Source organism: Lactuca saligna, chromosome 2 (assembly GCF_052625555.1).
Source record: "Lactuca saligna cultivar CGN05327 chromosome 2, ASM5262555v1, whole genome shotgun sequence".
NCBI lineage: Eukaryota > Viridiplantae > Streptophyta > Magnoliopsida > Asterales > Asteraceae > Lactuca > Lactuca saligna.
In genome coordinates, this window is record NC_136418.1 from 124,444,759 (window position 1) to 124,462,095 (window position 17,337).

Genomic DNA, 17,337 nt, shown 5'->3' on the forward strand with positions numbered 1-17,337 from the left:
ATATGTTTATTTATGCATGCCCACATGTACCTCACTTAAGTGCCCTTAAATGCATCATATAATACCTTAAGGGCACTCTTACATGGTCTTCGCATGTATCTGTTGGCACACATGCAACTTATTTCTTATACTTACACAGAATGGAGAAAGTGCCTTGCACTTGTCGACCCACCTCCGGTTATTGAGTATTTATGGGTGATGAATCATTTCATGCTCAAGAAACCGCCAACAAACCCTCTATTACTCATTACTCCAACGGTGAGGTCGAATACCAAGGCCAACGTAGTTTCTGAAATGTGTTAGCTTCGCAACCTACTATCTGATCACTATACCTCTATGAGATGTGCTACTCTGGTCTATTGTGGTGCTCAGATCACAGGGGCGTTCAGACCTAATGCTAGAGTGGTTGATAATGTTTTGGGCTTGGCCCACAACATTTTTAGGTCAATTTGTGATTATAAATAAATTTCTTTGTAACTTTGTAATCTTAAGCTAACAAGAATGTGTGTGACGTCCATGGTTATAATCATTGGCAGAGTCATGTAGTGTCTGAGGGGTCCTAGGTCACTATAGTCCAGTAGTGTAAAAAAATTATTTTTCTATTAAGTGTAATATCTTGAAATATGAGTGTCACTATTATTTTAGTGGTCTAAAAAATGAGATGGTGTAATAAATACTAGCCCATGATTTCAAAAAAGATATGGTGTAATATGAGTGCAATGTCTTCGAACGATATTATGATTTCTTATGTTGGAAAAGAAATCCTTATGAAATGAAGAGCAGATGCAATGGGTCGGTTTTAAAAAAAATGTACTCGTAGATGTCAAATTTAAATATTAAGATATAATTGTTCGTTTTAATGTATAAGTGCTTTAAAAAAAAAATTATGTTGTTACATTTGGTCGGAATTTTTTTTGGTGTGAACCATACTAAATTCTCGAGTTATTTGTTTTCTTCACGTCTTTATTGTTGTTGATTATCTATTCTTGTTTCTAACACATACTTATACTAATATATTATTTATGGCTGAAACTTGTTCGATAAGAATTCAACTTAAGTTCTTATAATTCCGAATTGAACTCGCATGTGAGGTTTCATGCACATGAATGATGACTTGTACTAAAACTACTAAAATTCTACTTAAAAGAGCTCAATCTCGAATAACTAAACAAAAGCTTCGACTCATTTTATGTTTTGAAAATCAAAAATTAAATACTTGAAATTCACATTTTTATGTTTTTACCACCAGACAAATATAAATCAAAGATTCTACATTTTAATAATCTTAATTAACTGAATTTGGTGCCCATTGACCATCGACATTATTCGTACAATGACAATTTGACGACAACGATTTAAGCCTAAATGTGTCATCTTTTTCTCATAGGCATTGCTCGAACACTATCTCAATGATCATCAGTCTTTTTCATTATATAGTGAAAAAGCTCACTCCCGATTTTGGAATTTTCGTGATCCGCAAATAAACAACTTAGCATCAGTCAAACGAAACAAATCAAGCCACTAGCCACATGAAGAACATTGACCAAAGGGTAAGTGATATCGACGCCAAACCATACGCCCACAACATAATCACAGAACATTCACTCTCACCAGCTCCAAATAACTGTGTCATTGTGCCTACCATATCAATAACTTTCAAATCTTGTCATCAAAATCCAACAAAAACATATAGAAGAAATTCTATAACATCTAGTCTCATACTCATACCAATGTTTATTGCAGGAGGAAGCGCAAACTGTAGTAGAAGAACGAAAAGATAAAGAGGATCCGCATGCACTAAACCCACGTAAAGTGCTCCTTTCACAATTGAAATACCAAAAAATGGCAACAAAACTAACCGAACTGCTACGATTCCAAACACAATTGATAACGACACCCCAGATCCTTTGAGACCTACAACGTGTGTCCACTAATATCAAACAATCAAATACATATACACAAACAAATTTATGATCTAAGATTACCTTTTAAAAGGTTACCACCCATAATTAATGTCATAGTCGGGATCCCAGCATCTCTAAGACAACGAAAAAGAAATATATTGGACCTACAATATGAAATATCATGATTCATGACATGATTTAATTAGAAGATCATACCCTACTAAGGATGCAGAATCTTGGATCACCCGAAGAGGAGCTGTTGTGCCAATTAGTAACTTTCGCATTGGTGCGATTGTTCCAACGATGAATCCCACAATCTTTATGATAGAAGACAACTTGTTAATTAGCGTGTGTATATGGTTGATATATACCATGTTAGATATGTGGAATACTACATAGTTAAACTCCAACATATATGTTTCAGGCTTCACTGATGCTAAGCCTTTAACAATAAAATAAACATTAATTAAGGGACGTTGGGACTTGGGATATATCTTATAATTACTACACATCACTTGGTATAAAACACTTCAAAATACAGTTGACACAGGTTAGAATCCCATAGGCTTCAACCTTGGGATGACTTGCCATTCAAAAAATAAAGCAGTATACCGCTCCAACGGTTGAGGGTGCCAACACCACCTTCAAGTCAATCCCACGTAAAAAGTTCACCAAATGTTGCGTCATTGTGTCTAACATCACCTAATACAATATAACATTCTAGAGTAAATTACACGAATGGTCCCTATGGTTTGGGGTAATTTGCACGTTTGGTCCCTAACTTATTTTTTTAACTCGGAAGGTTCCTACGGTTTGTTTTTGTTACGTGTTTGGTCCCTACAGTTTGTTCTTGTTACGTACTTGGTCTCTGTCTTACCTAAAACGACTTTTATTTAAATAAGAAAAAATTGTGGGGTAGGTAAGGTAAGGTGAGTGGGGTGGGGTTGGAGGTGTGTTTACTTAAATAAATTAAAATATCAAGGGAAAAATAGTATATTTAGGTAAAACAGGGACCAAGCGTGTAACAAAAACAAACAGTAGGGACCTTCCGAATTAAAAAAATAAGTTAGGGACCAAACACGCAAATTACCCTAAACCATAGGGACCATTCGTGTAATTTACTCAACATTCTAACTTTGAGTAATATTATATATATATATATATATATATATATATATATATATATATATATATATATATATATATATATATATATATATATATATATATATATATATATATATATATATCGGATACAAATTACTCCAATGAAAGTGAAAAACAACCTTAGCTTTTCCCTTCATCTGAATAATAGATGAAGATGATGGAAGCAAGCTTTCACTCAAACCCTCTTGCATGGCTACCGTTTCTTTGACACCATTGTTACCAGAATCTTGGTAATCACTCGAGAATACCCGTACTAGGTTATACACATAAGTCCACAAAAATATTGCTCCAATCTGATAAAAGTGTAGTTAATTTTGTCTAGTTCGAACAAATAATCATCCGAAAATTTCCAAGAAAAAGTACATACAGCCATAGATACTGAAGCATAAGCCATGGCATACTCTCGACAAACATTAGGGTCACCAAAGGGACTTCCTTTTTCTTTGCATACAGCTGGAACTATAATCAAAGGCAAGCTTCCTAAGTTTCCTGTGATTAATTAATTTTGAATCAAAATCAATCAAAAAATACATTAGCTTAAAGGGAATAATATTTAGTTCTTTTTATAGGGTTCAAGTAATTTACCTGCTGCACAAGCACCAAGGATGAGACCTTTTAGATGTTGAGGTGGTCTAGTGATGATCAAAAGCACCCATCCAAGTGATGACCCAATTATGTATGTAATAAGAATATTAATAGGCATAAACCACCTACAATTTGAAACAATTCATATTCAAAATGGTGACACCATTTTAAAGCAACGGATCAAGTCGATGAGTTGACTACATAAATCAAGAACCTATTGGAGAAAATTTACATGGAAATGATGCTTTCGAGAGTGATTGTTTTAGCAAGATTGCTTCCCACTAGTGCTGGACTGAATACAAAGAATACAATCTGATCAAATAGGAAGAAATCTTGTGAGTCCCATATTCAAAAAATCGAATCTTTAACCAAAATTTGCAACTTTCTTGAATCAAATTAACAACTTTCTTGAACTTGTGTATTTGAACCCACGATTATATATGAGTTCCATAATGAGAAAAACTGAACCTTTCATCTAACTAGCAAGTCTTTTAACAAAACTACAATAGTTAGTACTAAAGATAAAAGAGCCCATGAAAGTGCACATCGACAAGTCCTAAAGTGCAATAACACCTTGTACATTAAAGTATACAATGCACACAGGAGGATTAACTTAAATTATTACCGAGTATGCTTTCTTGATTAACTAAAGGGAAATAAAAAATAAAAAAAATAAATAAATAAATAAATAAAAAAAAACCTTACATTATTGACTTGCTTCCTTGTACTTTCTCCCAAGATATCGATAGAATCCAAGGCAAGAAATGAGCCTAATGCAGTAATTATAAGAACTTTAAGAATAGGGATAGATGCAGCTGAGAATAGATCTAGAAACCCCATCTGTAAAACAAACTGTTTCCTGAAACCAAAATATATATATATATATATATATATATATATCATTAACATTGTGAAGTCGAAGAATACTGGTGTATATAAACAACAAAATACATGCATCAGTATACAAACAACAAAATACATGCATGCGCAAACCTAATGAGATTCAAAGCAATCCGTCGTATTCCATTGAGAATGTTGAAAGCATTAGAGAAAAGGAATTAGTGGGGAAAGAGATTGTTATCTGAAGATGGAGAATTGAAGGCTGTCTTTCTCTATAACTTTAAATTAAAATAATATATATATCAATTATGCATAAAAAGCTTTATCTACTCTTTAAAAAGCTTTATCAACTTTTTAATAAATGGGTGGTCAATATGGAATCTAAAATGGATTTTCGTTTTTATTAATTTCTTGCAGCACCCGCTCCTCAATGATGGATCAACCATGGAATCAAAGATAAACATCAGGGTTTACGTATTTATATTCAAAGAATAGTTTATTTACAGATTTTAATGAGAGATAAAAGACAAAAGAATCAAGAATTTATAATACCAAAAGAATGAAAAGGATATAGAATCTAATAGGATTGATGTCAACTTTTTGGATTATACTCTGGATGTTATTTCTATTGTTTTCTTTTTCTATATTAGGCCTTAATGGGCTTCACATTGGAACTTTTCATACATATGAAAACCCACCGGACTTTATGTTTAAGAATAGTAATAACATAGTTTTTTTTAGTGGGATGCGCGATGCATTAAGAAAAACAAAAATGTATGTTTTGTGTATTAGGCCCTTGGGCCGGCCATTGGGTCGGCCCTGGTGGATGCAAACTGTTTTAGTAAGGTGTCCTTCGTATTTCAAGCAGATGCACCTAATAGAAAAAACCAAAAAAAAAAATTACACTGCGTGCCGGAAATTGAGCAGTGGCCTGGGACCCCAAATGCCCCACTAAGGTCCGCCACTGCCTACATCTAATTGTAGTTGGATACCCACGCGATGCGGCGGCATCAAATAACTTATTTCGATAAATGGTTTCAAACGGCGATTAGTTATTTTTGGCTTGTTATTTCTGCTAAAAACAAAAATATATGTTGATTCCATTTGATACATTTGGATTTCTCGCGCCAGAGGCAGTGGAGCTCATCAACAAAGTCCAACGAGTCATGTATTTTAATGTTATATCTCCTAGATCAACAGATGTTTTCAAAAGAATTAGTTTTGACATCCAGAAAAAGCTAGTGGCGCACCTTGTTGCCCGTTTGACTTCCATCTATGTGTATTTAACTATATTTGATTTTAAAATAAATAAATAATAGTAATAGTAATAAGTATATGTAAGTAATTTTTGGTTAAAAGTTATGCTACAAATAGAAATTAGAAAACTAGAACATAAAAAATTTGCTATTATTTAGCTTATTAAAAATATAATTTTTTTTATTGTTTTTTGTATTAAATTATTTTACGTGCTAAGTTCATATATTTCTTATTGTTGATTAAAATAAAATAAGATGTTTATGCTCGAGTCTTTTATTTATTAACATGAGTTTTTGTTATATACAAAAAGTGATTTCTTTTCGATTAATAATTAAAAAGACATTGTATGTTTTGAATTAAAATAAACTTATGTTTTAAGTTAAAATCATGATTATATTATTGTGAAATTTTATTTACAATATATCTTTCGGAGAAAAAAAAATAAACATGAATATATATTAGTAAAGAAATTCAAATTCGAAAGATAAAAATTGGAATCAGACAAATAATAAGAATGACTGATTCACCGTTAAAAACACATTGCCGACGAATTTATCAAATAATTTTGTTTGTTATTTACTTCCCAGGCATATTTTAAATGTTAATATGGAGAAACATTTTAATAATAAGTATATGCGTAATTTTTGGTTAAAGTTATGCTACAAATAGAAATTAGAAAATTATAACATAAAAGTTTTGCTACTATTTGGCTTATTAAAAAAATAATTTTTTTTATTGTTTTGTGTATTAAATTGTTTTACGTGCTAAGTTTATATATTTTTTATTGTTGATTAAAATAAAATAAGATGTTTTATGCTCGAGTCTTTTATTTATTAACTTGAGTTTTTGTTCTATACAAGATGTGATTTCTTTTCAATTAATAATTAAAAAGACATTATATTTTTTGAATTAAAAATAAATTTATGTTTTAAGTTAAAATCATGATTATATTATTGTGAAATTTTATTTACAATATCTTTTTCAGAGAGAATAAAAATTAAACATGAATATATATTAGTAAAAAAAGTTCAAATTCGAAAGATAAAAATTGAATTCATGTTTAATGCGGATAAATACTAAGAGTAAGTGATTCACGATTAAAACCACGTTGCCGATGAATTTATCAAATAATTTTGTTTGTTAATATGGAGAAACATTTTACAAAATGTTTTTTTTAATGTTTTTATAAAATACTTAACTATATTTGTATTAATATTTTTTATGTGAAAAAAAAATACTATTTTTTTTCAAATTTATAAGCTTTATTTAACTTTTTCATATTAGCAAAAATATTTTATCTATTTTGACAACCGAATCCATGACATCTATGTTGTATTGTCATTATATTTATGGGTTTTAAACTCCTAGGATCGCTAAAAATATATATGTTTGTTTACTTTAAATAATAAAATAAAAATTAATAATATCTAACTTCTCTTGATTTTAACTAATTAATCAATCAATATATATAAATAAAAACAATGGAAATATCATCATATAATATTAAAATTATTATATTTAAAATATTGATACATTTAGCAAAAATTAATTAGTTTGTCATATTTAAAAATTAATCGAATGTATAATGGATTATTAAAATCGGTTTTTGTACAGATGATACATAAAAACATAATTAAAAAAAAAAAAGTTGTATTTTTTTCTCAAAATATTTGACTCCTATATTACAAAATTAAAATAAATTATTATATGACATAATAATGTTGTGACTTGTATTGTATGCAATTTCGACTAAAAATATAACTCAATAACGTTTTGAATAAAATACATATGGATTGTTGAATAATCACATTGATAAAATTGTATTATATTGTTTTTTAAATTTTTTCTTAAAAAAACTCTAAAAAAATTCAATCGTTAAATTATCGTTCAAATTTTATTTATTCATTTTTTAACACCTATAACACCATGAACAATAAAACACCATATAAAATCAAACTTATAAAACTATTTTTTTTTAGAATCTCATGCATTTAAAACCTTTTTTTTAACTTCCTCAAACCATATTCATTTGAAACCCTCTTTTTTAACTAATACAACTCAAAAGTTTTCTTAATTATAATTTAACACTCAAGAGTTATATAACTTATATTATGTTTAATTAACATTTAGTGAAAAGTTTACTATAAAAATATCAATCTTTTGGGAAGACATGCATACAAATCATATACAAATTTCAGAAAGAAAAACGAACTTAAATGTTTTTGTATTGGGTTGAGGTCTTATAACTACTTTTGGAGATATATACTATCATATTAGAGCTTTTAATTTGTAAGTTTTATACTAATTTGTTTTTATATTTTCTTCGTTTATGGATTATTGTAATAGACTTTTGGAGATATGTTATTATATTAGAGCTTTTAATTTGTAAGTTTGTTATACTAATTCGTTTTTATATTTTCTTCGTTTTTTTATTATTGTAATACAATTGTTGTATATTGTGGTTTAATCATTAATATATTGATCATATGTTATATAGGGTAATGTCGAAAATATTTAATTAAATATTTTAAATATGTTTTTTTTTGTTTTGTAATTGTACCATTTCAAAAAGATAATTAATTAAAACTCATACATATGTTATATTTTCCATCTCTCTCACTCTCACTCTCTCTCTCTTTCTCTCTCTCTCTCTCTCTCTCTCTCTCTCTATATATATATATATATATATATATATATATATATATATATATATATATATATATATATATATATATATATATATATATATATATATATATATATATATATATATATATAGAGAGAGAGAGAGAGAGGTCAAAACACATCAACCAAAATTCATTTAAAATCTAATATTTCAAATTCTTTTTAATAATGATTGTAAAAATTTCAGCATGTGTTACTTAATTTGATTGATTGATAAAAATATTAATGTTTTGAAACTCCTAACTCTTAAACTTATATTATTTAATTTGTTAGTTAACTAAAATATTTTTCCAAATAAAGATAACATTTTTATGTTTGGTTACTCATATTTGTTTATTTAATTAGAAAACAAGGTGTATATAGAATGACTACTTCAATTTCACATAGGAATCGATACCACTATAGAGGTATGTTGTCTTTAACCGATGATAAGAGATTCACATACCCTTTTTAATTATTTATATTAATGCTTAGTAATATCTATTTTATATTCATATTCACCTTAATTTTTTAGGTATATAATAACGAAGAAGATTATCGGCGCACCAACATAAAATCAAACGTACGCCTTGCAAATTATGTAATTAAAATTAAATATCATCTTTACTAATCGACTTATTTTTAAAACTCTTGATGACATTTATGTATAATGATATATTTTGTATGACTTCATTTTTAATTTCAATGTTTAATATTTGAAAGTTCATATATGAAACCTTGGATGTTTTGGTGTAATATAAATAGTGTAGTACAAAGTTTATTAGTTCAATATTGTTTATTAATAACTCATTCAAAACAACTTATTTCTTATTTTGTCCAAAAAATATTATTGGACATAAGAAAAGTAGATTATATTAATGTTGTACAAAAACTTATAATATATATTGGATATTATAAAAGTAAAAGTAAAGTTTATAAAGCATGGACTATATTAGATAGTATCAAAATACAAGTTGATGAATTTTTATGTTATTTGATAACTCATTTAATGTCCAAAACATAACTAAAAACGTAAATTTCAACATATTTTGATTTTTTCCCATAATTATTTTAACCGCTTAAATACATTTTTGCGCAACGCGCGAGGTTACGCCTAGTTTAAAATAAAGATAACCAACCTTTATTTGCAAAGCGAACATTAACAAAAAAATCACATTTAACTTTTCTATTCCTAACAAAAAAGAGCTATTCCTCCCCATTTCCTAAACCAGACATCACAATTACAATATTGTTATTTAGAAACAACCAATGAGCAAAATATATTATATACATACTTTAATTTTAGATAATGTTATCAGTTTTTACTTCCTAGATGACAACTATATACAAATCAGATCTAGTACACAACGTAAATAGACTGAAAATCAAATAAAACTAAAAAGACTAATAAGAAACAGATAAGTCCAAATCTTTAAGAAAATAAAAGAAGATGTGAAGCAAATAAACATAGGAAGTTCAGATCTATCGATTTGATTCCATATCTTTACAACACATTTCCTTTGTTGATTCTTTCTCTTCTATTGTCTTCATTGTAAGAGTTCTGCAAACCAAAGCAAAATAAGAACATAATTGGTAATTAACATGCACATTTAAGACAACAGTTTCAAGAGAGAGGCCTTGATGATGGTCATTTAGGGTTTCTAGTTTTAACACCGACAGTAGTATTAGGTGTGAGTAGTGAGGCAAGAAGCAATAATGGTGGTGGTTTACATATCTATCGGTTGTGTTGGTGTGTTTCAATAGATATGTTAATGTAGACGTATGTAGATCTAGCACCATTGGCAGTTGTGGGTGTGAGTGGTGGTAAGTCTAGAAGCAGCAACGATTTTTAATGGTACGATGGTGACCGGTTGGTTGTGAGGGGACCGATTAATAGAGGTTGTTTGAGTTTTTAGATCTTAGTTATGGAGGTTATAAATAGTTTTGTTCAACATCGGGGCAGTGTTGGTGGCAGCGGGTCATGTCAGCGGTGGTTGGCCGAGATGGTGCTAGTGGCAACTAATAGAAGAGGCGGTGGTTGGCCGAGTGTTCTAACTTGAATTTATACCTGTGACAATTGGGATATTTTGGATTAAGCAAGGTTGAACATGTAGCTATGTATGTATGAGTGCAACCACAATGAAACCTTGTTATAACAAAACTTTGAAAGCCAAAAGGGCATTGTTTGTATAAGTGTGTGTGTGTGTGTGTGTTTATGTATGTGTGTGTGTGTGTGTATATATATATATATATATATACTTAATTTAAAAATCATGTTGATAGTAAACACTTAAAGGTCAAGAAAGGTCTAGTAGTTGGAACATAAATCATGAAATTAAAATATTGTTTTATGATTATTGGCCTAAGTACCCCACCCCCCTTGAGATTTCGGTTTGCTTAGGACCACACAAGGCCGAAATCTCCCACCTAGAACATCCAAGGCCGAAAACACCACCCTAGAACCCCATTAAGGCCGAAAACACCACCCTAGGACCCCACTAAGACCAAAAACACTCATTTGTAGGAGGCTAGGACCGAAACCACTTGGTCAAACCATGCCTAAGAGCAAAATCACATGTGATTTCGATTATACTAGGGGGCTTTCAGGGGGTTTCGGCCAAAGTTAAGGAAAAGATAAGGAGGTTGACTTAGTGAAGTGACAGATGCATCATTTTCCCATGAAAACTATCAACCAACGTATACCCAAGTATTAAACCCCAAAAAATAATGAAAGTATCCCATCACCCTTTTTCTTTTATACCTTCGGCAGAAAGCCATTTTCCACACCTTCACTATCTTCTTTCATCTTCAACCTTCCTTATACTCTCAAGAACAAACCTAAGATCTTCAAAGTTCAAAATTCTTCAAGTTGTCCTTAGATTTTTGGTAAGTATTTCGTGATACCCTAGTGTTCTTATACATTTTTATGTTAGTTTCATCATCTTTACACACATTATTATGTGTTAAACACTTAGGATATAACATTTCCAAGAAGTATATCAACACCATCCAAGAGTTTAGGCTTGCGAATCTTCTCATCATCACTTCAAACAACCCACAAATCCACTCAAGGTGAGTTCATGCCCCCACATTTTCAAGATTTTTCATGTTTTAGGGCGGGGGGGGGGGGGGGGGGGGTGATACAAGTCAAAATTTGTTTATCACATAAATACTTGCATGTATTATCTTTATGTTAAAGTATAACTCATTATTTGCATAAGATGTGATTAGTACTAGCTTTGGTACAAATATTTGTGATGAACAAGTTTTGGAATGCAAAACTAGCAAAACAAAACATAGTCTAGGTTATAAACATGATAAAACTTATGATTTATAAAACTACAAGTTTTTTGGGAAGCTTTTTATCAAAACTATAGTTTTTCTACCAACAAGGAGTACATTCTAGTTATGTCACTATATTTGTGGATTATCACCCAAGAATATGATGTTTTGACCATACATAACTACTACTTGTTTATATAAATAGTTTCAGCAAACAAACAAGATTAACTATAATTGGTATAGTTTGGAAGTCACAAACACTACACTATCATTACAAAAGAAATATATAATTACTTAAAGGTATAATTATTTCATTTACAAGAAAATGATTTCTCAGTACAATAGACGTAAACTAGTTGATACAGACTTGTGAGACATTCCGTTTCACCGTACCTACCAGAGTACACATTAAGTCCTGCATTATAATCAAAGTCTTTTGGAGGGAGAGCGTGACACTGTGTATAGATCTACCTCAGATGTTCGCTACAGTTAGACCGGCAAGTCTAGGGTGACAAATGTTGTAACAGTTCCGACACCTGAAGAACTTACATTTTTAGTCTTGGGTTAAGACTTACAACGAGATTAACATACATTCACGTAGTTTTATGTAAAGATATAACTTACTAATACTACTATCCGGTACAGCTTCACTTACATTTTTAGTCTTTGGATTAAGTCTAACGATTCATTCAAAAGAAAATATTGGATTTTTTGGAAGTATACACTAGCATTTTACACGAAACAACTACAAACTCTTTCTCATACAAAACACTTATGAACTCACCAACTTAATTGTTGACACTTTTTCAAAGTCACTTGTATTCTCAGGAAATCAGTAAACAGGTAACCATAGAAGTTTTGGTGGATGGGACGCCGTCGCATCTCGTTAGTCATTTTTGTCATACACTTTTGATATCATGTAAACAATACTTTTGTGAGCAAAAATGTAAACTTATTAAATATTTAATGTAATGGTTGTGATGATTTGATCTTTATTATTCAATTGTTATGATATTGTACATGAAGTCATCCGCCCCCAGACGTTTCCTCCGTTTTGGTTTGGGGGTGTGACAGTACCTACAATGTGGTTAGTAGAAGTAGAAAAACTAGAATTACCCCCCCCCCCTCTCTCCTGGAAGTGACTCGATTATTTTTATGATTTTTTATTCCATTTAATTTTTATTTCCTGGTTTGGTTGGAATCGGAATAAAGAGTCGTGGTGGTGGTTGTAGTCGAGTCAAGCATAGGATCGTGATGTTCTTCTCGATTTTCATCAACTAACAACATGTTTTTGGCTTATAAAAAGGACGAGAACAGTTATGTGTTAGTTATGACATCCACAATACTTTGATAGGAGGACGGGAGACCACGAAGTATCTGCATCACAAGTTCCAATTCAGAACTTTCAGAGTCAAGATCATGAAGGGTATCTGCAAGGTGTTTGAGTGTATGACAGTACCCATGAATGGAAGATGCACCTTTTTTGTATTATGAAGTTGTTCTTGGAGTTGAAGCATCCTAGGCATCTTGCTATTAAGAAAGTACTCATGCAGATTGTCCCACATGTCTTTGGAAGTGCAAGAGTTGGTAATGATGACTTGTAAAGTAGAAACAAGATTTCACCCGAGAGTCAATTGATGCCCAATCTTCATCATCTTCACCGATTGGCTTGGATTTGTCAGTTATATTGCCAAGAACTTTAACACATGTACAAATATCTTTGAAGATATGACACCATATCTTGTATTTTGATCCATCAGAGGTGAGTTTAAAACTGAATTGGTTATAGACATTAGTGACAAAATAAACATGTTGTTGTGCAATCGGAGTTGTGATGCTGCAAGAGGAGCTTGAAGAGGTCATGATGAATCAGGAAAAAGATGAATAAACATAAATAAAAGGACGTAATAATAATCAGAAAACTAACCGTGGATAGGAAGAATTGTAGTAGAAGTACTATACGAGTCCACACTTGTTGTGATTGCGAGGCAGCGGAATGTGGGAGAATCGATGGTGAGAAGCACATAAGCAGAGGATGCACAAGAGAAACAACACACCTGATTAGTCATGATGGAAAGTTGATCTATTGTGAAGGCTAGCCGATTATGAAGAAACAAGCAACGATCTTATAGGTGGAAGAAAATATGTAATCGATATATCTTCATGTGTCGTACATCATAATGGCTTGATACCATGTTTGTGGAAATAATTCTATTAGGGTTTGCATTCAATACTCAACAGTTAGGTAGATAGTTTTTTGTTTTAAAAAGAAAAAAAAAACAGTATATATATGCAAAGTACAATATATAAAATACACAAAGGACCCCTAAACTATACATGTATATAAAACATACACTAGATTAGACAAAGTATTAAATAAGTATATTAACATTGTGACCCATATACCGCATCGTGAGGCAAAGTACATTGACATTCTTTCTTACGACGTAGTCCCGCTGCGCCGTGGTGATTTATTCAATACGTCACGGTAGTTGCTTGACAACAGCCCCTTGGCTGATTCCAATCCAACTTTAGGACATTTTTGTTCCAACTTTCAACGTGCATAACTTCTTCATTTCTTATCTGTTTGATATGATCTTTATATCCACATAAAGGTGGGAACATAATATACAACTCTATTAATTAATATCTCACTAACTTAATATGTGTATTAATCTATTAAATCACAAAGTTAGCCCAAAAAGCATAAAATTCCTATTTTATCATTTTGACCAAAAATGCATCTTTTCATGCATTTTTTCTCTTTAACATACTCATCTAATCTCCTCTAAGTGACTTAAACTTTGTTTTGACCATTTTAATGAAGTCACGACTTCATAATATGATCTCTTTCTCATAATTGACCATTTTGCCATTTTGGTTAATATTTGACTAAAAATCAACTTTCTCTATATTTCAAGTTCTTACAATTGAAAGAATTCGGTCGAATGTGGCAAACCTGTCCAAATGAATACTTGATCGGAATGGGATATTTAAATAATGAAATATATCCATGCATGTTCATAAAGAAAACCACTTCAGAATACGTGATTATTGTAATTTATGTAGATGATATAAATATCATAAGAACCTCGAAAGAATTATTTGAAACTACTGAAATCCCGAAGAAGGAATTCGAGGTGAAAGATCTTAGAAAAACATGGTATTGTCTTGGCACGCATATCGAGAAACGTAAAGATGGGATTTTACTTTATCAAGAAAATTACCCCTATAGAGTGTTACGACACTTTAGTCATCATTACACAAAACCGTCATCTACTCCCATGACCATTCGTTCATTAAAAATGACTTATTCCATCCAAAGGATGACGATGAAGAGCCATTAATCTCTGTGTGTTCATATATGGGTACAATATGTGCATTAGTATAATGGCTAAATACCATGGACATGACATCTCGTTTAATGTGAACTGCCTTGCTCGACACAACACTACACAACACCATACTGTTGGAATGGTATTAAAGATATCTTATGTTACCTTAAAGGTACTATAAATATGGGTTTATTTTATCCATATGCGTCATCGAGTGTATTTACCTTGAATGATACCCGAAATAACACGGTCCTTATTGGTTATGCCAATGCAAGTTACTTATCAAGCCCTTATAAGGGACGTTTCCAATCTGGTTCTCTTTACCATCAAGAATGTGTTGATATCCTGAAGCTCTTGTAAATAAAATCTAGTTTCTACTTCAACGAATCATTCCTAACTACTTGCTCTTTATGAGGCGACTAGAGTGTGTGTATGGCTTCGAGCTATAATTGGCCATATTCGAAGTACATGTGATTTTTCTTATGATCCCAATGAACCTGTTGTCATATATAAAGATAACACAGGTGTTATTGATTAAGTGAAACATGATTACATCAAAGGGGATAATACTAAGCACATCTCACCAAAATTGTTATTTACACATGAACAACAAACATTTCAAAAGATTGAAGTGCAACATATTGGCTAAGAGAATAATCATGTAGACTTGTTCGCCAAGTTACTACCAAATTATTCCTTCAAAAAACATGTCATGACTATTGGACTTAGGAAGCTCTTTAAGCTACCTAACACCCTGCTCCCGAGTTCAACTTAAGGAGAGAAAAGAAAGGAAATGGGTGGAAGTGAGAGAAAAGTAAAAGAATTTGGTGCTACCGAGTTTCATTAAAGGAAGGAAGTGGAAGGAAATGGAATGATCACTTTCCCTCGTAACTTTCCTTCCGATTTGGAAGGATTTGGAAAGAACGAACAAAATGTTTAACTTTCTTTCCATTTCTCTCCAACTCGGGAGCACAAAAGACAAATTTATTTTCCTTTTCTTTTCTCTTCTTTTCTCTCCTTACTTTCTTTTCTCTTCTCTTCTTTTCTTTGCTACAACTCGGGAGTAGGGTGTAAATGACATGTATTATGCACCAAGTTGTGTGCAAGTAAGGATTCTATCCTAATGTATGCTTACATATTGAGTGCATGTGAGGATTAGCATCCAATGAATGCTATGTACTCTTTTTATCTTCATTTCAAGGTTTTTGTCACATAGGGTTTACATTGACAAAGTTGTTTTTAATGAGACACAAAGTATATCTCATTTCACTAAAGATTGATGAAATCAAGGGGTAGTGTCCAGTTGAATACTTTAACCATTATGCACTCGATTATCATTCGTTTAGAGTTTTTTTTAATCCCCATTGAGTTTTCTTTTAACAAGGTTTTAATGAGGCACAACATGTATAGTTATTTCCCTTGCTACTATTAATCATTGGCCCTTATGTACTCTTTGTCCTTGGACCAATTTCTTCCTATCGGGTTTTCTTGTCAAGGATTTAATGAGGCTTAAATTATTTAGTTAATGTTTCAACTTATTTACTTCTGATATTGCATAAATAGCTCAAGACATCCAAATAGTTCTCTTTTATCTTTCAACCAAAGTTTCAGTCCTAAATGGTTTCCTCTTACAAGGTTTTTAACGAGACGAATGTTTAATGTATTGTCTAAATATACAAGACAAAGAAGTATAAGTATGACTTGGTATAAATCTAAGTATCCAAGAGAGAGTGTTGTAACCGATAGTATATCAATTGTTGCTTATATTTAAGTGTTTCATAAGTAGAATTTATGTATTTAAATCCTACAACCTTTTGTTTATCCAATATTTTTTCTATATATAATGAATTGTTATATATTTTTAAATATACTAATATATAATTAGAATGTTAAAATAAATATTTGAATTGAACTAATTTGTTAGGCTAGAGGGAGTGGTGCCACCGAAATCGCACTCCCTCTCCCGCCACGTAAGCGCCATGACACTTTTTACAACTCAAGTGTGGTTTCTTGCCACACCAAGGGTGTAGTGCCACAATTTTAGTTTTATTTTATTTTTTTGTTTTTTTGTTTGTTTTTTTGTTAACTATTTTAATTTAATAAAACTTATTTTTTTAATAAAAAACATAATTTTAAAAACATAATATTTCATTAATTAAAAATACAAATACCATACATTACTTAATTTTAAAAAAAAAACCTAAATATTTAGAAAAACAAAGTAGAAACATAAAACCTACAACTTAAAAACACACACACACACACAAGAAACCATTAAAAACTTGAAGAAGAAAAACTAGAAA

General features: G+C 30.9%; 1 protein-coding gene across 2 annotated transcripts; it reads right to left on the reverse strand.

The window, feature by feature from the left end:
* Positions 1–1,256: 1,256 nt before the first annotated feature.
* Positions 1,257–4,804, reverse strand: LOC145031489 (protein PIN-LIKES 3-like). Of its 2 annotated transcripts, none has more exons than XM_078980053.1 (11): positions 4,650–4,804; positions 4,362–4,515; positions 3,889–3,968; positions 3,657–3,781; positions 3,439–3,560; positions 3,191–3,364; positions 2,517–2,606; positions 2,121–2,221; positions 1,986–2,038; positions 1,729–1,914; positions 1,257–1,638 (listed from the first exon to the last, which is right to left on the reverse strand). In XM_078980053.1, exons 2-11 carry the CDS (start codon positions 4,494–4,496, stop codon positions 1,514–1,516), a joined length of 1,191 nt encoding a protein of 396 aa, XP_078836179.1. In that variant the 5' UTR covers positions 4,497–4,515; positions 4,650–4,804; the 3' UTR covers positions 1,257–1,513. The 2 variants fall into 2 exon arrangements, with proteins under 2 accessions (XP_078836179.1, XP_078836178.1); XM_078980052.1 differs by having other exon boundaries at positions 4,636–4,769.
* Between the last annotated feature and the right edge of the window lie 12,533 nt (positions 4,805–17,337).